The sequence below is a fragment of the Triturus cristatus genome, chromosome 11 (assembly GCF_964204655.1).
Source record: "Triturus cristatus chromosome 11, aTriCri1.1, whole genome shotgun sequence".
Classification (NCBI taxonomy): Eukaryota; Metazoa; Chordata; class Amphibia; order Caudata; family Salamandridae; genus Triturus; species Triturus cristatus.
Genome location: NC_140594.1, coordinates 1033818530 through 1033841794, shown reverse-complemented (window position 1 = coordinate 1033841794; position 23265 = coordinate 1033818530). Strand labels below are relative to the sequence as shown.

General features: G+C 50.0%; 1 protein-coding gene across 1 annotated transcript in view; it reads right to left on the bottom strand.

The window, feature by feature from the left end:
• Positions 1–23265, bottom strand: part of KPNA4 (karyopherin subunit alpha 4) — a 221095-nt gene that overhangs the window by 33168 nt on the left and 164662 nt on the right. The window contains exon 15 of the mRNA XM_085635233.1: positions 21560–21722. Coding sequence (XP_085491359.1) covers positions 21560–21722 — 163 coding nt within the window. The remainder of the gene's footprint in view (positions 1–21559; positions 21723–23265) is intronic.

The following is a 23265-nucleotide window of genomic DNA, read 5'->3' as shown; positions in this document are numbered from 1 at the left end:
CACTAGGCGGCGATCTATGCACAGATATGCATTCAGCAGCCCACATGCCTCGAACACAGTTACCGAAGGTAAGTAACTCATACATCTGATAGACATCTAGCCGCAGATTCCTTAACTTAGAATAGTTACCACAGCCATACCCCAAAGAGGAGGTGGGTCTGCGACAGAAAGCGCCAAGCACTTGAGCCAGCAGAGTGACAGACAATGGGGAAGGCTGTGGCGGAACATCCAGACAGCAACACAAATAGCTCGGAAAAGCAAATAACGGGATGCAAGGCATCCCAAAAATGCCAGAATGGCGCTACACCATACCTGTATAAGCATGAGAGATAGAAACAGCACCAGCCGTATACCAGAACAAAAGAAAGAGGAAGAAGGACCCCTCTCAGCATAATGGCGCACTATGAGAACACCGACCAAAGGTTGAGAAGAAACCTGAAGAGATGCAAACAGAGCCTACCAGGCTAGCCCACGGAAGGAAGGCCGGAGAGGCTACATCCAAGAACCAAAAGGTCAAGAGGTAGAAATCAGCAATGTTTTTAGAATTGCAAGCGGAGATAAGAAACACGCCAAGTGCACACCCAGTCCCAAAAGGGGGAACAGGGGCGAACTGTAACAATCTTAAGCACACTGATGGAGGCCACCACAGAAACATGCACAGAGCAAACAGCCACAGAGACCATAAGGTGGCTTAGCTAAAATAAGCATAAGGCTGCTCAACCAGGCAGCTGGAAGACCAAAGTGAGAACCAACACACAAAATACAGATATGCAGGGTGTAGACCTAGGACGACTGACAGAAGAGCCGTCCCGCAAGCCCAGCTGATATATTAGGTGAACTTAAAGGAGGCACATCCGAAGGAAGGTGCAGCAGAGGCACCAAAGTACTAAGGCGTAGAAACGCAGAATTTCAGACCACACCCTCCGACTGGAAGAAAAGTAAACCTTGTCCAGAAGAGAGATTGTCCAGTAACTGAACACGAAGAAGGGAGCAGTGTAAAACCAGGGAACCACCCCAGTAAGTGGAACGCAAAAAGGGCCTTATCGGCAATGCCACATGCATCACTGAAAAGCTCCCTGAAACATGGAGACTTCGGACCAGACCTTGCAGCCTCAGAGGTGAAGAATACCCATGGGAGTGAGAACACACCAAAAAACGGGTAAACTAGCCACGACTATGCAACATGGTTGTAGAGGAACACATCTGGTGCAGTAATTGCAGACGGAAGCTGCCTTTAAAGCGTGGTGAACACCCCGAAAACATCCCAAGGAGGAGAATGAAACAAATAAGCAAGATGACCCATGAAGTATAGAAGAGGACGCCAAGGCACAACATTGAGCACCGTACAACAGCAGATGAGAGCCCCAGAGGACGCATAGAGGCCAAGGGATCTCTTAGGCCCAGTTGACATAAACAGAGCTATATAATAGCAAACAAGTACCCCACACGAGGTATGCACACCCCAACAACGGAAAACACATATCCTGACAAGCCACAGTCAGAGGTACAATCTGTGGAACACTGCCATAGTAAGTTAACTGACAGTTTAAAACGCATAATGCATCCAAAGGATGATAAATTAAAGGGTAATCCCCCCCCCCCCCCGCCAGACCATGCGAAAGGAAGATGTGAGGCTTACTACCAGCCGAAATCACATAACGCATCAAAAGGATGCTAAATGAAAAGGTACCACCGCAGAACAAACGCCTGAGGAACAAAGGTCTAAGGGTGGGGTGGGGTGGCGAAAGCCCACAAGGAGATGCTGGCGTGTGCAAACAATAAAACCTCAAAAGGTAAATTAACAAGTCTCTCCTGGATATTTTCCGGGAAGACGCTATCCCGTAACTAAGCATGGCGCCGCAAGGCGACTGAACCAGCCATAGCCCGGCCTAAGTAATCAGCAGTATCCAAGGCAGAGCAGATCGTAAACTCAGCAAGGTCACGGCCATCCCAGAGCAGATGGAGGTCAACACGAGCACCTTCAGTGCTGGTGGAGAGCAAATGAGTCCCACAGGGCAGAGGTAGCCCAAGCCAGGACACACTGTATTTAGTGACCATAGTGTAGCACTAGTGGAGGCAAAGATGTTCCAACCCATGACTCAAGCCATCTTGACTCCTAGGAGGGAGGAAGTATTAGCCGGGGCAAGGAAGGGAAGGCAGTTTGCAAAACAAACCCCTGCACGTCTGGTTGCACAAAAAGCAGACGGGATCATATGGAGCAGGACGGTGGCGGTGCAAGACCGAACGAGCAACCGGATGCTGGCTGAACCCAGGTACCAAAAGGGCATCATAAAGAGAAGCTTCAAAGTGCAGAAGTGGCTCTACATTCCCTGACCCATGGTGAAGGACATCAAGTAAAGGGTCCAAAGACAAGGGCGCTGAACGGGGTTGCATGTTCAAAATCCGAGTGGCCAAGGAGACCACTCTGAGAAAAGCCGCACCAGCCACGGTAGCCCTCAGAGGGGGGGGGGGGGGGGAATAGTAGCTCATCAGTAGGTGAGGGCTGTAAGCTAACCCTCTCAAGACCGTGACGGTGCGACCAATGCCCAACTGAGGGGAGCCCCATTGATGAATGGGGTTCCTGATGAGGCTCTTCGAGGCGAGGAGCCTGCCGGGTGCTCCTGAGGCGGGGATCCTGCCGGATCCACATAGTCTAAGGGAGGCACAGGCAAGAATACAACCCGGCGTCGATGCTGCGCCATAACTTTAGTCTACACCGATCGAGCTCAGTCTGGCGCTGAATCCACGTCAACCTCCCCTTCCGAAGAAGGCAGCGTCCGAGCCGGGGATGCAAGCCTCCGGCGCCGTGCCGACGCAGAGCTGGGGAGGCAACAAGCTCCCCTTCCGAAGGAAAGGGTGCCGGTGCCGGAGCCGGGGAGGCAAGCCTCCGGCGCAGCACTGGCGCCGACTCAGCCTCTACCACAACAGGCTCCGACTCCAAAGAAAGAAGCGGAGGCAGAGCCGGGGAGGAGAGTCAACTGCACCAACCGACCCCGGCTCCGGACAGGCGGCCGCCTGCCCAGAAGGCCAAGGAGTGCACAAAGCGAGGCTTTGAGCACCAGCAACCACTTGCGACGCCACAGGGAGCCCCACGGGACTATGCGGCGCAGCAGGGGTGCAATGGGTCATAGATGGGGACCCAGACGGGCCGCACCCGGATACCAAATCTGACATCCCCGGAGGGCATGGGCTCATTTGATGCCGGGGGAGAACCCACCGGCAAGTCCGTCGGGGACCCCACAGGTAGCGGAGGCCCCGGGGACGGGAGAGGATCCAAGAAGTGGTGAACGATGGCTCCGGGCCCCTGAGGGCAATCAATGGCGGAACTGCGTTTAAGGGGCCAAGGGACGAGATGACTCAGACATTGACAGCCGTGCCAAAAGAAGCTTCATCCGGCGCTTCTACCGGGACTTCAGCTTGAGGTGTTGGCAGGCATCGCAGTCCGTGGAGCTCACCCAGACACCTCATACAGGTAAGATGCAGGTCCGTCGCGGACAATTGCCACGAACAGGAAGTACAGGATTTAAAGCCAGAGGGGATCGCACACTGTTCCAGACGCAAAGTGTCGAAAAAGGGCCTGAAAACAGGCCAGAGGAACCGCTCACTCCGGATCCGCGTTGCACGCGGAAAAGGAGGAAACTGACGTCAGCGTGCCAGGAGGGACTTGTATGACCTCGCTGACGTCACGTATGTGGACGATGTCAGGGCAGGGTCGTGTGGCACCGTCCTCCGGCACGCAGAGGTGCTGCTGCAAAAAGTTTTCCGGATCCCGTCTGACGCCTGGGGATATTCTAAGTTAAGGCATCTGTGGCTAGATGGTTATCAGATTATAGAAATCTTCCTGAATGCATCAAAAGCCATAATTATTTGTAGAAATGTTTCTACAATCAGTGAGGGGTTCAAAGGTTTACGGAAAATTTTAAAGTCTGTTCACCGGATTGTGCTCCGTTATTGTTGGAAAGTAACACCTTTTACCATAAGTAGGTCAAAATTATTAATTATTAAGCTGGTTCCGGACGATCATCCTTTCAAAACTATGAAATTAAGGTAACCAAGATTGGTAATTAAGCGGGTGGCCTAAAAGGGGCTTTCAAAGATTGAGAGCAAGGATTAAGCATTTCAGAATTACCATGAAGGTCATTTGGCCATACAAGTTCCCAAACTAATTGACAATCATTGCGCATGTGTAAATACTGTGATCAGGGAAAGAATGTACATGCTTGACAGGGCTTAAAGCAAGGAGGTTGTGCAGAACTTCTTGAACAAAAGCTGCATCTTTTCTGGGACACTAGCCCAGAGAGGAACGAATGGATGCACTAAACATTTATTGCAAGCAGGCTAAATGTAGGTATTGCAAATGTCTGCAACAGGGAGATTTTATCCAAATGCTACTTGTAGTATAAGCATAAAGTCTGCACTTATCTAATGTCATTGGTTTTGGAATTGCAAGAGGCAAAAATGGCTTCAGCTGCTTTGTTGCCTGGAGAAAATCCTCTGTTTAAGACTTACCGATGCTCAGAAACTCATCCTAGATAGATCAAACCTCTAGAGATTAGTAGAAGGAAAATGTTAATCTGCAAGCATCTGTTTGTAGCATGTAGTGCTATAGTATCACATGTTCAGCATAATCATATCTATTGTTGAGCTCAAACATGTGCAATTTGTCTTTCTTCAAAGACCTCTTTTGAGTCACAAAGCGTGCTTGGTATAGTAAAGTGGTTTTCTGTTGCAATAATCCCCCCACTTTCTGCCAGATTTCTGATGCCCTTTGACTTGATGTGCCCTGGATCCCTGCCAATAAAGACCCCAGGGTCTGTGTTCTTTCCAAAAAACTGAACCATTTGTACCCCCAATAGACACCTCTTTGGCCATATGCAAGTGCCTTGTAAAAGGTACCATGGGTACAAAGGGCACTGACCAGGGAAGGCCTCTAAGGGCTGCAGCACATTGTGCCACCCTTAGAGGTCCTGTACCTCAACACAGGCACTGCAGGCTACGTGTTTTGGTGCAGTGAAGAGTAGACATGGCGCACATACCTGTATGCCATGCCTGCAAACCGCTGCCTATGGTATAGGTAAGACACCCCTCTAGCTGGGTGCCACTGGTGAGGGTACAGTTGCATGAGCACTGTATGCTTACAGTGTCAAAGTTCATTCTTAGACATTGGAAGTGCAGTAAAGCCATACAGAGTGTATGGTCTGGGAGTTTGTCATTATGAACTCTACAGCACCAGAATGGCTCTACTGAATTCTGGGAAGTTTGGTAACAAACTTCTCAGCATAATAAACTCACACTGATGCCAGTGTGGGATTTATTATACAATGCACTCAGAGGGCATCTTAGAGATGCCCCCTGAAAAACACCCAGCCTCTGGTGGGTTTCTCAACTGTAAAAACCAGCCGGCCACCACAAATGTCTGGATCCCTGGGGTGGGAGCCTTCACTACAGGAGCTCAGAAACAAAGCCTTCCCTGGGCAGAGGTGTTCACACCTTCCCCAGGTCAGGAAGAGCCATCTGTGGCAGAGGAGCTTTAAAGGCCCTGCTGCCTTTGTAATGGAACCACCACCACCTTCTCCTGCTATCAGGAGCAGAACCAATTCCTGGCTCAGCTCCCTTTCGGTGGGAAGACAGGCAGGAAATTAGAGCAGCCCAGGTGGTGTGCCTACCTATGCCAACCCCACCCCTCAGGTGGGGGAGACTAGGTGAAGCTCTCAGTGCCTGGCATCTTGCAGATGTCAGGCACTTCCCCAATCAGGGTTAGGGACTGTGCCCAGTTCCCCACTAGAGGTGAGCACACCAGGGGGTGTAGTCACCCCAAGGTGAGGAGCCCACTGGCTACTGAACTAGACCCCTAAAACTCACCTTAAATACAGTATTTAGGGAGTAGCTCTGAACCCAGAAGCAGCTTACTGCTCCCTAGGAAGGACGACCAGCAGAGGAGACTGCATAGAAGATCTGACTTGACCCAAGCCCTACCGGTCCGTCTGTAGTTTCCAGAGATCCTGTGGCAAAAGTCAACTTGCTGTACAGCCAGCGACCTCCAGAAACCCCTGGGAGGACTAACTGCCTTCAATAAATACCAGATCTCCTGTGAACAGCAGCTCTGTTCAAAAGAATCTCCAAAGAAAGACTCCAAGCCTGCTGAAGACAAAGAAACCAGACACCTGGAACCCCCACTGTACCAGTCGCCCACTGCCCAAATCAGAGCGGCCTACCGGTCCCAGCAAGGCACCCCCAGTGCTCCAGAGTAAGAGTCCACGTGGGTAGACCCCGCCAGGACTCTCCATCGCCTGTAGCCACTGCAACGAGACCCCCCCACCCCCCCCCACACTTCCCATCACAAGTGGACTGGTAAGGGGAAATCTGACCTCAAAAGGCAATCCTGCATTCAACTGCCCTATGCACTGGAGAAGAGGGCCTGAGGTGCAACTACACTCCTGATCCCTCCAACTTACCTGTCCAGCTGTTGGTTTTTCTCGAAGACTTCCTGGAAAGAGCCTACAGCCAAATTTCAAAATCAGCAACTCCCCCTGAAAATAGGGCACCTAATGCTAAATCAGCACTATGTACCCGGCCGTCCCTGTGTCGCTGAGGGGGCGCCTTGTGTGCTAACTCTGATCCCCCTTTGCCCTAAACCAAACACCAGGAGCTTTTCTCCCACAACCTTGTGGCCTGCTCGTGAGCAGCCACCAACCAGAGGCCCCCTGTCCCCCAATGGAGACCAATGGGCCTCAGCACTCTGCACCCGGCCACCCCAGTGCTGCTGACGGTGTTCTAAGAGTGCATCCTCAACCCTGGGGGAACCCTGGTTCTAACCCCCGAAATGAAACTCCCAAGACTGATTACCCTGGGCGACCAGGTGCAGAGAGAGTTAGGCCCTATGAGAGGTAGGGGGTCCTTGGTTGGTGGCTGCTGACTAGCAGGCCACGCAGCTGTGGGAGCTGGGCTCCTGGTCACTTACTCCGGGCAAGTAGATGGGTGTAGAGGTTGCACTGCCAGGGCCACTCGGGCGGCTGGGTGCAGGGTGCTTTTGAGCCTTTGGGCGCTCAATTGATTTCAATGGGAAATCTCAGATTTAGAAAAAGACTGCAAGCTCGGGGACGAGGATTCTTCAGGTGCCACCACCACTCCGAGAGGTAAGTTGGGTAGTTGGAGGATAGGTAGGTACCCTGGGATTGGGTACAGGGGGCCGTTGGGCGCCGCGTGCATGGGTGCCTTTTGGTGTAGGGAAATCTTACCCTCTGTTGATCGCGGTTGGGGGGGGCACCTTGTTCTGAGGCTGCAGGTTTCTTCAGGAGTGTCGAGGGAGGTCCTTGGGTGCCGGACTCGGGGTCTCAGTCGCCGTGGTGTCGTCTTCGTGGTCTTTGTTCACTCCAGCACAGACCAGGCTTGGCTGGTGCAGAGTGTGCTGGGTTCACGGTTCCGGGCTGCTGCCAGGGATTGGAAGTAGATTTTGAGTAGAGCCTCTACTTATCGGAGTCCCAGGGGTTTAGAGTCAAAAGGTAGCCAGGTCCTCCGGGGTTTGTGAGGTTGCTGGCCACAAGAGATGCCGGGTTGGAGCAGGAGCAGGTTTGAGGGTCGACAGGCCGGTAGGGCTGGGGCCAAAGCAGTTTGTCTTCCTCTACTTAGCAGCTGCAGGGCAGGTCTTCTTTCTTCTAGCTCTTCTTCGGATTTTGCAATCTGGAATAGGAAGGTTCAGGGTGTCCCTAAATACTAGATTTAGGGGCGTTACAGGTAGGTGAAGGGCAGGGACCAATGGGTCCCTGTCCTGGGGTGGGTACACCCCCTATCCTGCGCCTCTCCTGTGGGAGGGGGGCAGTAGCCTAGTCCTGATAGGGTAGGGCTTCCTATCTTCAAGGTGGCGAGAGCCCGGAGATGTGCTTCACCTCGCCTCCCCCACCTGAGAGGTGGGGTAGGCAGGCTGGCACATCCCCTGTCCTTATTTGGGGTTTCCGGCCAAGCTTCCCGCCAGAGTGGGGGGTTGCAGTGGCCTGGGGAAGCTCACAGAGGCGGCATGCCTTAGAAGCTCCCGCTGCCCATCCTAGGGAAGGAGATTTAGCACCTCGCCCAGGATGTGCATTGTTGCAGACCCAGAAGAGAAGGGGCTCTCCTACCCAGGGGTCCAGCAACATGTCTGCTGTGTGGCAGCCTAGGCAGCCTCAGAACAGTCGTGGATTGTAGGTTAGGTTTTAGGGGGCATCTCTAAGATGCCCTCTGGGGTGCTTGGTACATTAAATCCCACACTGGCATCAGTGTGGGTTTAATGTGCTGAGAAGTTTGATACCAAACTTCAGTCTTCAGTGTTGCCATTATGGTGCTGTGGAGTTTGTGTTTGACTAGCTCAGCACCATGTACTCTTAAATGGCAGCACTGCACTTAGTGCCCAGGAATGGACATGGGTACTGTAGGGGCACAGGGATCCTGCGCCAACACCATTAGCATAGGGCACGCAGCTAGCGGGGTGGGTGATATATGCCATGGCAGTGTAGGTGATGGGCATGGCACACAGGGATGTGTGCCATGTCGACTCTTTGTTTTGCACTCAGACACCCAGCCTGCAATGGCAGTGTGTGTAAGGGTACAGGGCCTCTAAGGGTGGCACAATGAGTGCTGCAGCCCTTAGAGGCCTTCCCTGGTCACAAGGCCCTGGGTACCTAGGGTACCATTTACCAGGGGCTGACATGTGGCCAGGCTTTGCCAATTTGGGTTTTGTGTGTTTAGGGAAGGAACATAGGCCCTGGGTGTGAGAAAGTGCCATCTTTCTTGCATGGTATGCCCCCACTTTTTGCTAAATTGCTGAATGTACTTCGATTGAGTGTACCCTGGGTTCCTGCCAATCAGGTGCCCAGGGCCTATGTTCCTTCCTTAAACCACACAAACTCCAAATTGGCAAACCCTAGCCACATGTCAGCCCCTAGTAAATGGTACCCTAGGTACCCAGGGCCTTGTGACCAGGGAAGGCCTCTAAGGGCTGCAGCACTCATTGTGCCACCCTCAGAGGCCCTGTACCCTTACACACACACACTGCCCTTGCAGGCTGAGTGTCTGGGTGCAGGACAAAACAAAGAGTCGACATGGCACACATCACTGTGTACCATGCCCATCACCTACACTGCCAAGGCATATGTCAGCCACCCCTCTAGCTGGGTGCATTACGCCTATGGTGTGGGCACAGGAGCAGGAGCCCTGTGCCCCTACAGTACCCGGGTCCATTCCTGGGCACTGTAAGTGCAGTGCTGTCATTTAAGAATACATGGTGCTGAGAGCTTGTCAAACACGAGCTCTACAGCACCATATTGGCAACACTGAAGCCTGGGAAGTTTGGTATCAAACTTCTCAGCACATTGAACCCACACTGATGCCAGTGTAGGATTTAATGTACTAAGCACCCCAGAGGGCATCTTAGAAGATGCCCCCTTACAGCTAACTTGCAATCCACGTCTGCGCTGAGGCTGCCCAGGCTGCCACACAGCAGACACGTTGCTGGACCCCTGGGTGGGAGAGCCCCTGCTCTCCCGGGCCTGCAACAATGCACATCCTGGGTGAGGTGAGAAATCTCCTCCCCCAGGATGAGCAAAGGGAAGCTTCAAAGGCATGCCGCCAGTTGGAGTTTCCCCAGGCCACTGCAACCCCCCACTCTGGCGGGAAGCTTGGCCGGAAACCCCATACAAGGACAGGGGATGTGCCAGCCTGCCCACCCCACCCCTCAGGTGGGGGAGGCGAGGTGAAGCACATCTCCGGGCTCTCGCCATCTTGAAGATGGGAGGCCCTACCCTATCAGGATTAGGCTACTGCCCCCCTCCCACAGGAGAGAGGCAGGATAGGGGGTGTACCCACCCCAGGACAAGGACCCATTGGTCCCTGGCCTTCACCTACCTGTAACGCCCCTAAATCTAGTATTTAGGGGCCCCCTGAACCTTCCTTCCTGAGATTCCAGATAGAAAAACGACAAGAAGAGCAAGAAGAACAAAGACCTGCCCTGCAGCTGCTAAAAAGAGAAGAAGACACCAACTGCTTTGGCCCCAGCCCTACCGGCCTGTCGACTCTCGAACCTGCACCAGCGCGGCATCCCACGTGGCCAGCAACCTCACCAACCCCGGAGGACCTGGCTACCTTTTAGCTCTAAGCCCCTGGGACTCCCACGAGTAGAGGCTCTACTCAAGAAACCTACTTGCTATCCCTGGCACCAGCCCGGGACCGCGGACCCAACACACTCTGCACCAGCCAAGCCTGGCCAGTGCCGGAGTGGACAAAGACCCAGAGGACGACCCCACGGCGACTGTGACCCAGAGTCCAGCACCCAAGGACCCCCCTCGACATCCCGGAAGAAGCCTGCAGCCTCAGAACCAAGTGCCACCCCAGCCGCGATCAACCAGAGGGTAAGATTCCCGACGTCAAAAGGCACCCCTGCACCCGGCGCCCTGCGACCCCCTGTGCCCAATCCCGGGGTACCCACCTAACCTACAACTACCCAACTTACCTCTCGAAGTGGTGGTGGCACCTGAAACATCCTCGTCCCCGAGCCTGCAGCCTCTTTCCAAACCGGAACATTCCCATTGATTTCCATTGAGCGCCCTAAGGCTCAAAAGCACCCTGCACCCAGCCGCCCGAGTGGCCCTGGCCGTGCCCTCTCTACTCTAACCTACTTCCCCACTTGCCCTGAGTAAGTGACCAGGAGCCCAGCTCCCACAGCCGCGTGGCTTGCCAGACAGCAGCCACCAACCGAGGCCCCCCTATCCCTCATAGGATAACATTGGGCCCAACTCTCTCTGCACCCGGCCGTCCTGAAACCGCTGAGGGTGAACCAATTGTACCTACCTGACACTGGGGGACCCCTGAGTCCATGCCCGGAATTTCACCACTACCAGTCGAGTACTTACCCTTAAACCGCTAACTTCATTTTCCTCATAGGGTAACATTGACTGGCTTTTTCTTCAAAAATCTTCTAAGTGTGAACTTTTCAAAACTGCAAAAATTCACCAAAAATCAGCCAAGTGACAAAAACGAATTTACTCACCTGCTCCTAGGTGAGCTCCCAGTGCTGGATCTTGGTGCCCAGCCCTGACTCTGAAAAGTGTTCACAACTATACTTACTTCTAACTCATTTTTCTCCCATAGGAAACCATTGTCTGCTTTTCTGTGAAATTTCTTCTAAGTGTCTACTTTTGCAAATTTGAAATATTCTTTTAAAATCGTACCATTTCTGCAAACGAAATTACTTACCTGCTTTTGATAAGGACCCCAGTCCTGGGTCTAGGCACCCAGTCCTGGATTACTAAAGTAACGATAAAGTACTCTACCTGCAATTTGAATTTCTTGCCATAGAGATCCATTGAATGTTTTCTGTGAAATATTTTCTAAGTGCTAACTTTTGAAATAGCTAAATATTATCTAAAAATCATTACAGTTATTAAGTCGACTTTCCTCACTTGATTCTGAATACTGACCCCAGGCTGGTTCTAGGATCCAGACCTGGAATTCCAAAAGTAATCTGAAAAGTAATTTATTACAAATAACCTGAATTTACCATTGAGCTCAATGCATTGTTATGTTTAGGAAATAGGATTGTTTATTGCAACCAACTGTGACTGTTTACACAAATTCATTGCTTGAAACAAAAGTATTTATATTCAACCTCTCATTCTGAGAAAGTATATTTTTACCCCCTTGTGGTTCTAAAAATAAAACCAGCATATATTTTATATATACAAATCATTGGCCTAGAGTTCAGTTATTGAGTGTGTGAAACCATTTGCTGACTGAGTGTGTACAATAAATGCTTTGCACTGTCCTCTGGTACTGCCTTACTGCTCGACCAAGCTACCACTTTTGAGAGTAAGGTCATACCTAACTTTGACCTCTATCAGCCTCTGGGGGACTGTGGACTCTGTACACCCTGTACCTATTAGGGAACAGTATATACAGAGCCACTTTCTCACACTGGGCACCTGATTGGCAGGAGTCCAGGGCACAACAAGGAAAAGTACATTCAGCAAAACGTGGGGCATACCATACAAGAAAGCTGGCTCTCTCACACTCTTACCCCTAAATAAAGTGAGCTTGTATTCTTCTAAAATTCTAAACCGACTTAAACAAGGCCCTAATAAGACTTAGTAATTTGGAAAAATGTGTTAATTCAAGCTTCCCTCATCGAGCACTGGTCCTTCCTGGGGGGAGGAGGTATGACACCTCTGCCCAGGATGTGCATGGTGTCTGGTCCCATAGAGCAGGGGATCTCTACCTAGGGTTCAGAAACATGTCTGGTGCCAGTCAGAAACCACACCATGGTTTGCAGTGAGCACCTCTGAGGTGCCCTCGGAGTACATGGTACAATAAATCCCATACTGGCCTCAGTGAGGATTTTTTTTTTTTTTTTTTTTTTTTAGGAGTAGTTTGGTACCAAATATTCCTGTGTTCAGTGAAGCCATAATGGTGCTGTGGAACTAGAGTTCCCAGCCTATTCACTCCATGGCTTCCCTGGCACTTACAATATTAGGAAACTGAATCCCAGTATTGTGGGGTTCACAGTCCTAGTGGTGGGAGGGATTCCCCCATGGTGGAGATCCTGGTGTGTGAGTGTGAAGACCGCCCAGAAGAGTGTGGGTTGAGTGATAGACAGTCAGACACTGTCTTGCCAATCTCAGGAGAGGGGTGTGGAGTACGTGTGCAAGGCACTGGATGGTGAGGTGAAGGATAGTTTGGTTAACCCTGCTAGGGGGCCGTGTGATCCAATTGTGGGAAAGCATATTGTAAGTCCCTGTTTCCCAGAGCTATGCCAACACCTGTGGGAAAGTGAGTTCTCTGACCGCAGGGAGCTCACATTGGAGGCAGTCCTTTGGGTGGAGTCCAGAAGGTCTGGAAAGGCATTGGGGAGTGATCCCAAGATGAGTGGTTGTTATCTTCAAACCCAGTGTGGTGGAAGTGGCTCAGAGTAGCCCAGCTAGGTCCTGTAGTGGTGAGAGGGGTGTAGGGCCTCACGTCCTGTCTTTAAGGGGGAAGGAGTGAGAATGGGTTCTGTCCCCGGTAGTGCCCAACCTCAGTCTCAGCGCCTGGATGGTTCTTTAAGAGAACACCAGGTGGGGAGCCTAGTCTGTCCTAAGGGGCTGCCCGTTGTGCGGGATCCCCTAGTGTCTGGTGAACTGGGAGGGTCTGTAAGCAGACCCACATCAGTTCTGGTGTCTGGCAGTGCCACTCCAGTTGGGAGGGTGCAGAAGTCCAGAGTGAGGGGTGAGAGGGGAAAAGAGTCCCCAGTGGAAAAACCAGTGTGTCAGGGGCCAGCCAGAAGGGCTGTGTCACTTGTGAATGACCATGGTGACACCACTCCTGTCCTGGGGGATCTTCGCGCACTGTCAGATGACAGGGGTCGGGAGATCTGCACCAGGCAGACTTTCACACGACACGTGAGTTGTGTCACCCTCAGGGGGGGCATGCGTGCTCCCCGGGAAGTCCTGGTGCGCCAGGCGAGCGTTCAACCGCATGGGTTGGTCCCAGGGTTGGGAAGCCAGGTTCAGGTGTTGTCTGACGTGAAGGGAGGGACGTCTGTAATCAGTGTCCCTACCAGTCTGTCTTCTAGGTGTACCACTCCAGGTGGGAGAGTAAAGCCATCTGGAAGGGGGTGCAGAGGGAGGGAGTCCTCGCCTCTGACCCCGGTTCAAGTGAAGGGTTTAGACCATAGGTTGGAGGGCCAGGTTCAGGGTGTCCCCCCTGACCTGGACACCCAGTTGCAGGATAGAACCCCTGAACTGGTGGGTGAAGTGCGCAGAACATCTGCCATAGGTGCCCTGGCAGTTCTGGAAGGGGGTACCACTCCAGGTGGGAGGGTACAGAGCCCCAAAGAGGAGGACCGGATGTGGGAGAGGCCACCCCAGTCTTTGGTCCAGCCGCCGGGTACAGGCCTGGGGCTGGTGGGTCAGTGCCAGGATGTCATACCTGACCTGACAGGAGGGAGAATGGACAAAGGTTGCCAAGCACCTGGGGCTACTGCCCCCCGCTCCCTGGCGCCACAGAGGTTTGAAAGCATAAGTCCTGGGTCTCATCCCTGGCTACTGTCAGTGCACACTGTGGCATTTTGCTGTCTGTTGGGACACACCTGTGAGCCAGTTAAGGTTAGGTGCTGCACAGGTGGTGTCCACAGGTGAGGAGAAGGGTTCCCCATGGATTGGCTTGGTGGGCCCTGAGAGTATGGACAGAGATTCCAATAGGTTCAGATTGGCGTAGAACTGGAGTCTGCCCCTGCAGTTGAAGGCCAGGTCCTTGTTCTATCGCCCAAAGCAAGGAAGCCCATCAAGGTAATGATTGGTCTACCCTGCGTTTTGGCTGGAAGGGGGTCGTGTTGGACTTGGCCCTTTTTGCAGGGTCATCCCTAAACGTTTTGCCTGCCTCCTGTATTTATTCTGACCTGTTGGCTGTTTTATGACTCTGGGCACTTTACCACTGCTGATCAGTGCTTAAGTGCATATGCTCTCCCTATTGTAAATTGCTACATTGATTGGATTCCATGATTGGCTTATTTGGTTTACTATCAGGCCCCAGTAAAGCGCACCAGGAGTGCCCAGGGCTTATAAATCCAATTGCTGCTAGTGGGCCTGCAGCACTGGTTGTGCCACCCACAGAAGCAGCCTTGTAAAATGGGTCTAAGGTCTGCCATTGCAGAGCCTGCGTGCAGTCTGGTACTGTCATGCTGACTGGGCAAGTGCACCCACTTCCCAGTCCCTAAACCTTCCCTTAACTTCATATTAGTCACCCCTATGGTAGGTCCAAGGGCACGGTGCATTGTAAGTTTAAGGTAGGACAAGCCCTGATGTGTGTGGCATGTCCTAATAGTGAATTACAGCCATTTTCGTTTTTCACTATTGTAAGGCTACCTGTTCTCATAGGCCAGAATGGGCTGCTGGAATTATTACACTCTATAATTAGGCTTTCCTGTTTTCAGTTTCTATTTTTGCTCAATTCTGGTGGTGTTTTCTCAGTGTTTTCCAGTGATTACATTACCTAAAAAAAAGTGCTTTTCAGTGGTTACTCATTTTCGTGCCATAAAAAACAACTGAAACAGTGTTTTACCGGTGTTTATGGAACGCTTTGCTTTTATTATTGCTTGCTTTCTTCATTGATGCATGGTATATAGACAATGTACGTACAGTGTATATGAGATCCAAATACATGTTTTACAAGTTGAATTTATTGTAGTACACCATACAATATTTCTTCAGTGATTCTTTGGTCATTCGTGCTCTTTCCTTTTCATGTACACTTTTATTTGTGAAAAGGCCCTCTCAACATTGGCACTTGAGACTGGTAACGCCAAAACAGCTAGTACACAATTTGCCAACTCTGGCCACTGACATAGCTTTCCATGCCAGTACTGGTGCACCTAAAGGTTGACATTCTCTGGGCGGTGTTAGACTGACAGTCTAGTTTACTGTAAGACGGATTTGTATACCTGGCTATACAAAAAGATATTGGCAATTGGACATGGAATGTTGTATGTGTACCTTAATATTAGTATTCGGGTCATTAAAAAAAAAAGATTTAATCAGCCCTTTATATATGTAACTTTTATAAAACATCATTTTTCAATTGACAAACACATATGCCAACTCCTCTTTGAAAAGTTTTCGCTCCACGTTAATAGCAATAATCTTACACCCACAGACATTGCAGGCCCGCGATGCTCACCGAGATGTAACCAGTTCAGAGGGATATAAATGTATACCAGTATATTTATATAAATCGCTGAGCCGGTTTGTAGCAGCTGCTGCTTCAGCTCGTGGGGGAAATGAAAGCAGCTGAATCTTATTTGCCCTGTGCCCCGAGTACATTTCCAAAAGCCTCTGTGTGCGCAGGGTAATGAACAATATATTGAGATGGCAGAGAATCAGTCGGGGCTCACTGCACCGCCAGGGCACGCGCCCGGCTGGGTTAATGGGGGTGCTAGGCCACTACACCAGGCACCCTTCAGAACTGCTTAAAAAGAATGCGTCTTTTCATGCCCCCCCCCCCTCCAGGCTCCCCAGGGGCACCCTGAACAGAGCCCATGATAAATGAACGGCGACACGGCTTTGAGCCCGGATACCTGCAGCTCTGTCATCGCCATTACAATGCCTTTTAAAGACCTGTGAATTAGTCCGGTGCGGTTGCATGCAGACAAATGGCAGACCACAACAGCTCCTCTCCCCCACATTAGCCAGGCAGGGGGCCCTTGCTCATGTGCCGCATTAAGAAATACAAGGCAGAATTCAAAGCCCATGCGTGTCGCCTCTTTCCCCGGTGCCCACCCCCACATTAGCCAGGCTCACAGGCGCATTAAGCAATACAAGGCACAATTAAAAGCCCAAGCAAGTCCCGAGCTGCTTCCTTCTCGGGCATAAATTAAAGTTTGGTCTGAAATACTTTGGCTCCATCAAGTGGCCAAGTGGTGCAACAGCAATGAAAATCTGAGAGACTGTTTAAACCGGGTCCGCTGATTTTCATCCGGTAGGGTACTGTCGTTTAGAGTCGGTTTTAACCGTATTCCGGACAGCCTAGGTATAGTGCACCTTGCTTAGCTCTGTGAGGCTGGCTTGTGGGTGCCTTACCTATACCTACAGGCAGTGCTTGTTGGCATGGCACCCATACAAGTTGCCATGTCGACTGTCGTTTGTAATGCGACCCCCCTAGCTTCCGTTAGCAGCAGATGGCAGCCCCTGGTTTACACCCCCACTTTGTGCGGGAAAACCGGAAGGAAAAATTTAAAGGAATAGGAGGTGTGCACACCTCTGACAACCCCACCCCCAAGGTGGGGGAGGCCAGGTGTAGCACAACTTTCAGTCCACGCCATCTTGAAGATGGGCGACCTCTTCAATCATGTCAAAGTCCCCTTAAAATTCCTCCTAAATTTAGTATTTCGGCTGCTTCCCCAGACCTAGAAACTTGATCTGTGATCTAAGAAAAAAGAGGACTGCCTTGCCCCAGCCCTACCAGCCTGTGTCTAGCTTTTGAAATCCTGCCACCTGCCTTGCAGCCAGCGACCTGAGAAACCCCTCGTAAGACTGCTGTCTTTGAATAAGATTCCAATTTCCTGTGGAAAGCAGACCTGTCCTGAAGAAACCTTCTCCAAGGACTTTGGATTCAGGCAGATCCGTGTCTCCTACCCACTCTGCACCAGATACCCACGACACGAGTGGCTCACCTATGCATCAAAGTCTCCCCCGCAATTCTGACCTAGAGTCTATTGTTGGCTGGCCTCGCCTGCCCTCCACGGCGGCACCTGCAGTGCGAGTCCAGAGGCTCCCCGACCCGCTACGGTAAGATTCAGATGTTGAAAGGCACCCCCGCACACTTAGTCCCTGGGCCTCGGGGAGCTGAACAGACTGTGCTCCTATGACCCCCCCCTACATCTCAACTTACCTCTGCTGTCGGTCTTCCTCCTGCACCCTCCGATGCCACGCCTGCAGCTTCTTTGCCGAAAGGAGAATCCCTATTGAAAAGCCTTGGGTGCCAGACGTCAAATTGGCACCCTGCAACTGGCCACCCCTGTGCTGCTGGTGGTGTACGTTTGGTGTTGCTTTGTGCCAAACTGTGCTTTACCTAACTGCCAAAGTTTGGCTCCTGCAACTGATCTACTTACCTCCAAGCCGTGTGGCTCCAGGCTCCTTTGTAAAGCATTGGGTCGTACGCAGATTTTGATCTCTGCACCCGGCCGCCCCTGTGCCGTTGGTGGTGCAGTTTTAGTACTTACCTGACCCCTGCTGACTTTTGGCTTCTTAGACTGGGAATGTAGGTTTAATACTTACTTGTTTAACTGTGATATGGTTTTCCCCATAGGGGGAAAAGTTTCAAAGTATCGATTTTTGAAAGTGAAAAGTAATTTTTTTTCACTTACCAGATTACGAAATCCCTGGCCTTGTAATAAAATACAAAGTAGGTTTCTAAAATTGGTCTGGATCTCCTTCTTGAGTTGTCCATTAATGGTCATGGTTGTGCAATAAATGTCTTCCACTCCTCTGCGTTAGGCTTACGGCTGCTTGCCCACACTACCACTAATAGAGCACTTTGGGTTTTACATTGAGCACGGTACACTTTTAGGGGACCCCTGGACTCTGCACGGTATTACCATCTAGTAGCAATACCCTATATACAGAGCCAACTTCCTACAGAAGGGACTGAGAATATAAGCAAAAATGCATTGGGTGGGAAATGGTGCTCTGGATAAATTGTGTTTTTCCCCCACTAAAAAGGACATCAAACGGTTTGCTTTGCAAAAGTAACCATCTTCTCAGCAATATGCACCTAATTTACTACACTTTTGGCTATTTTTCCAAAGAGGTAAAACTTTTTTCCTCATTTTTTGTGCTCTCAGCCTACTTCCAGTTTGTGGAGGAAACTAGGGTGAAACCAATGGGTGATCCAGGAAAGCTATAGATTTCTGAAAAGTAGACAATTTCTAATTCAGTAAGGGGTCATTCATATTTGTAGATTCCTCAAAGTTTTCCCAAAGAAACTGTTGAAATAAATGCTGAATATTAGGAGGACGAAATGGCCCTTTGTGACTAAGTTTTTCTCTGTAACTATGTCACGATGGCCTATGTACAAAAGCAATATACCCTTTACATCCGCTAGACCCTTCTGGTTTCAGGGATAAATATAGGATTTGCAGTTTCTTCAATAATCTAAGGTACCCAGAGACAATAACTGAGCTAGCTGCACCATACAATGGATTTTCATTGTGTATTGAGCATAGGCCAATTCACTATTTAGAATGAAAAAGGGCAAGCAAGGAAACCTATGTATTTCCGAAATGGGCTCAAGAGAAGGAGTTTAGGATCAGTGGTTATTTGTACATCTTCGAATTTGTGGAAACATACCAGTATCGTATTTAGAGGGTATTTTTCTAAAGGTCTTTCTTACGAGTTGGCTTACATTTGGAAGGCACAAATACAGCTAAATTAAATTGGTAATAACAAATATTCTATACTCTCACATGTCTGCCAATAAAAACAGTACCTCACTTGTGTGGATAGGCCTAGTGCCCACTACAGTAACGGGCCAAAACACAACATGGGCGCATCACATTTTCCTACTGAAAACTGATTTTTTCTCTCAATGTGGGTAGCCAAAACAGTCACTATTATGAAAGCTGAAGGGGAATGTGCAATATTCGATAAATCTTAATCTCAGGCGCTTATAAATAAGTAGATTGTGCTCACTACCTTCTAGTCTCTCTTGCGTCACATGAAAACCAGATTTTTATTCCTGTCACACAGATTCGAAAGCCAAGCACCAACTCCAAAGTCAATGGCAGAAACAAATTCTATGATTGAGTCTGCACGGATGTTTTGTGGGTTTTGATTATATAGTCACTAGTCATTTTCAAAACTAAAGCTCAGATCTTCAAACAAAAAAATGGAAATTCTGCAAACCCAACATTAGACAGCAGGATAGTGTAAAGCATGTAAACTACAATCCTGCATTTTTTGTGATGGTGTGCCTACCACCACTTTGGACACTCAGGCAAGCAGGCAGTTTTGTCACGACCACCTCCATCCCACACCTTTTCAGCATCTCTGCAGGAAGCCTCCTCACAAAAGTGCAAGAACAAGGATGTAAACATGCTTTGCTACCGGACTCTAGACTGGCCTGGTAGCTCCAAAAAAAAAACCACTTCAATCATCTAAAGCCTGCAGAGTAATCATTTTGATCCACTCCATCTGCAATCCTCCAGTGTCTAATGAGACATGTACAAGACAATCCCAGGTTTGGCTATTCAACCTGGTAAGAATAGTCTTCTGTAACTCCATTATCTTTAAGTTAGGACATCAATGCCACCCTCCTCTTCTACCAATACCCTCAGCTGGGCATGGCACATTGGGGACCTTACTACAGGATGGGTGCTGAAAACCATACCACAGCTACCCTTGGGAGTTACCTTAACTCTGCAAAAGTCGTCTGTCCTGCTGTCAGCGACTTCCAGAAGCAGAGGAAAACTATGCCCTAAAACAAAGACTTGACAGTGGATTCCTCCCCAAGAAACCTCCACAAAGGACTACGGGTCCGCGAGTACTGCCAACTCTGCACCAGAAGCCTCCATCCTGTGTCCAGGTGGCCCACCGATCAAGAACAGGTTCTCCAGTCATCTTGGCATCAAGTCCAGATAAGGCTGACCCCTCCTTGACTACACGTTGTCACCTGCAGGCTGAATCCAGAGGCTCCCCGCATACCCCCACACTCGACCCGTTCCTTGGCCTGGGTGAGCTTTACTGACGATGCACCTACGACCCTCAACTTAACTCTGCTGTCACTGGTCTCTCATGCAGCCTTCAGTGCAACACCTGTAGCCTATTTGTCCAACCAAGTTTCTCCATTGAAGAGCATTGGGCGCCAGACGCTGTTTGCGCACCCTGCACCCAGCCCCCCTGTGCCGCTGGTGGTGTAGGTCTGATGCTGCTTTGTGCCTCCTGTGCTTGATCTTATCCCGAAAGGTTGGCCCCTGCAACAGATTTACCTACTTGCAAGTAGTGTGGCGCTGAGCACACTCAGTCTCCATTGAAACACATCAGGCCTATTACCCTATTTGACCTCTGCACCCAGCCACCCCTGTGCCGCTGGTGAAGCAGACTTTGTGCTTACCTGAACCTTGCTCGCTTGACCTCAATACCTGAAGACTGGAACTGTAACATGGGTACTCACCGTTAAAACTGCATTATTCTCTACCTCCATAGGATAACATAGAACTGGGATGAAAATCACATGGTCTACTTTTAAAACACAAAAGTATTTTTCCTGATTTTGGTCTTAAAATAAAACTCAAAGCCTATTTTCTAAAGTTGGTGTGGATCCCATTTGAGTCGTGTGTCCCTTATTGGTCCATGTGTGTGCAATAAATGTCTAAGACTCTCCTCTGTTAGGCCTAAGGATGCTCGCCCACACTACCACTTAGAGTAATTTGGGTTTACATTGAGCCTTGTACATGTCTAGGGGGAATCGCTAGACTCTGCACGGTATAACCATATACAGAGCCAGCTTCATACACACACTAGACCCCCAACTTCTGTTCACCCAAGCCCCCATGTAAAACATAATTGCTAGACAATGGAAGAGGCTGAGCTCAAACAACAGAAGCTGAAGGAGTCTGCAAACTACAGAATAGGGCCCTAAAGGTACGTTCCTCAATGTACAGGACATGATTATGGCTGGAGACCTGGGCAATTCTATCTTGTTTATTTTTGAACAACTAGACTGGACATACATTATTTTGAGGTAAACTGGCAACTCAACTGTTCAGAGTCTCCAATACCATCTCCAGTGAGCTAGTTTCGCAAGGCTACCTCAGAGTCAAGACGACCCAATTATCCGTTTAACATCCCAGTCAGTAATCGAAACATGGACTCTGAAGGTAAGATTAAGACAATTAAAAAAAGTGGAGTATGTAAAATGCCCCCGATTGAAAATCATAAGACAGGAAATGCTTCAGATTTTGTTTAAAAACAGTGTCACAACGGCTGAATTAATAGAAAAGTATGCACCAATCAGTACTCAAATTTAAAGAAAAACTTGCTTCATAAGTAGTAACGTAAAGTCTTACCTCCACACTCTTCTATGAGATTGGCTATTGTTTCAGCTTCATCATCAGCCATTTTTAATATGTTACTTAATCCATCCAACACTACTTGTATGACCTGAGCATCTTTTACAGTTAGTAAGTTGCAGAAGGGTGGAATTACATTTTGTTGGATAAGATACGCAACCTAGAAGAAAAATGGAAGGGATGTTAAGCATACATAACTTATTAAATCTATATTTACAGATAAACAATGCAATCTGCTTTAATGCTCGCATTTAATTTTTTTAAATCAAGAAAAGTCAGAGAATAGGCTTTCATTTGAGTAGGTCTCCAGTCTAATAGTGAAGACAAAACAGCTTTGGGGGAGTTAAAAGAAAAAATACAGAAGTAATGCAGCGTAAAATAGCTGCAGATATGCACATTTGTATTACAATGTTAACATTTTCAAATGATAGTACTGTTTTACTTTATAACGTTGGTTGTGGCACTAAAATTCTACAGACATCCAGAGTCCAAAGAAAAAGAAATTTAAAAGCTCTCGGATCCCAAACCGACCACCTGCAGAGTTCCCCAAGGATCCTTAATCACCAATCGTCGGAGCCAACAAACTCAACATTGTATCCTACACAAGACGACACCCAACTCATCCTCTCCATATCCAACAAACCCAACATCTGCAAACGCAACTTCCACGATGGAATGGAAGCAGTCTCCAGGTGGATGAAGAACATTTGCGTACAACTAAACATGGAAAACACTGAATTACTCATCATGGAACCACCCCAGAACACCTGGTGGCCCCCCCAGCCCACCCCTACTTGCATCCTGAATTTATCCTGACTTCCCAGACTTCCTAGCGATTCTCGAGGCGACTCTGCAGCACAGACAAAGCCCAGGGACACCTGGTGTGACTTTGGGACACCCCACGACAACCGGTGTCAGAGAGATCGAGCCGCGCATGTGGTGCGGCCTGGCAGCCGGCAGAGGAGCCGTGGTGTTGCGTTGGGGATATCCAGAGGGAGCTGAGAGATGTGTGACGATCACGGCCCCGCCTGCGGGTGCTGTTCGCTGCCCGGAGACATCAGAGGACAGCGGCAGGGGGATAGACCCCCCCCCCCCCCCCGCAGGATAGACCGACGCCACCCCCCCCTCCCCGCAGCTCTACAGCGCAGCCAGCAACGAGATTGAAGGAAGAGACCTAGCGGCCAGGCAGCGCTGGTGAGGAGTGCGGCAGTGAGGTGGGAGCTGCGACTTGCGGTGGAATCCCCTGTTTGTCGGGGCGCCCTGCTGGGAAGGGGCCAGCATCGGCGGTGGAGCAGCTCACCTCCCCCCGATCCCCCCCCCCCCCCCCGCCGCTGCAATAAGGGAGCGGCGGCACAACCGGGCGGCATAGGGAAGCTTTGCGAGATCTGCCATCGGTTTCCCTCCTCTCCAGCGGTAAGCAATTACGTTTCACAGCTGGGTCAGTGCTGGGCACCAAGATCCAGAACTGGGATCTCTCCTAATACCAGGTGAGTATTTTCGTTTTCGTTACTCGGTTGATTTTAGGTGAATATTTTAAGTTTTAGAAACTCCACACTTAGAAGAAATTTCAGAAGAAACCAGTCAATGTTACCCTATGGAGGAAAATTGGGTTATCGGCTTTTGGGTAAGTACTAGACTGGCAGAGTTAAGGTTCTGGGCACAGACTCAGGGGTCTCCCAGGGTCAGGTAAGTACAGTTGTTAC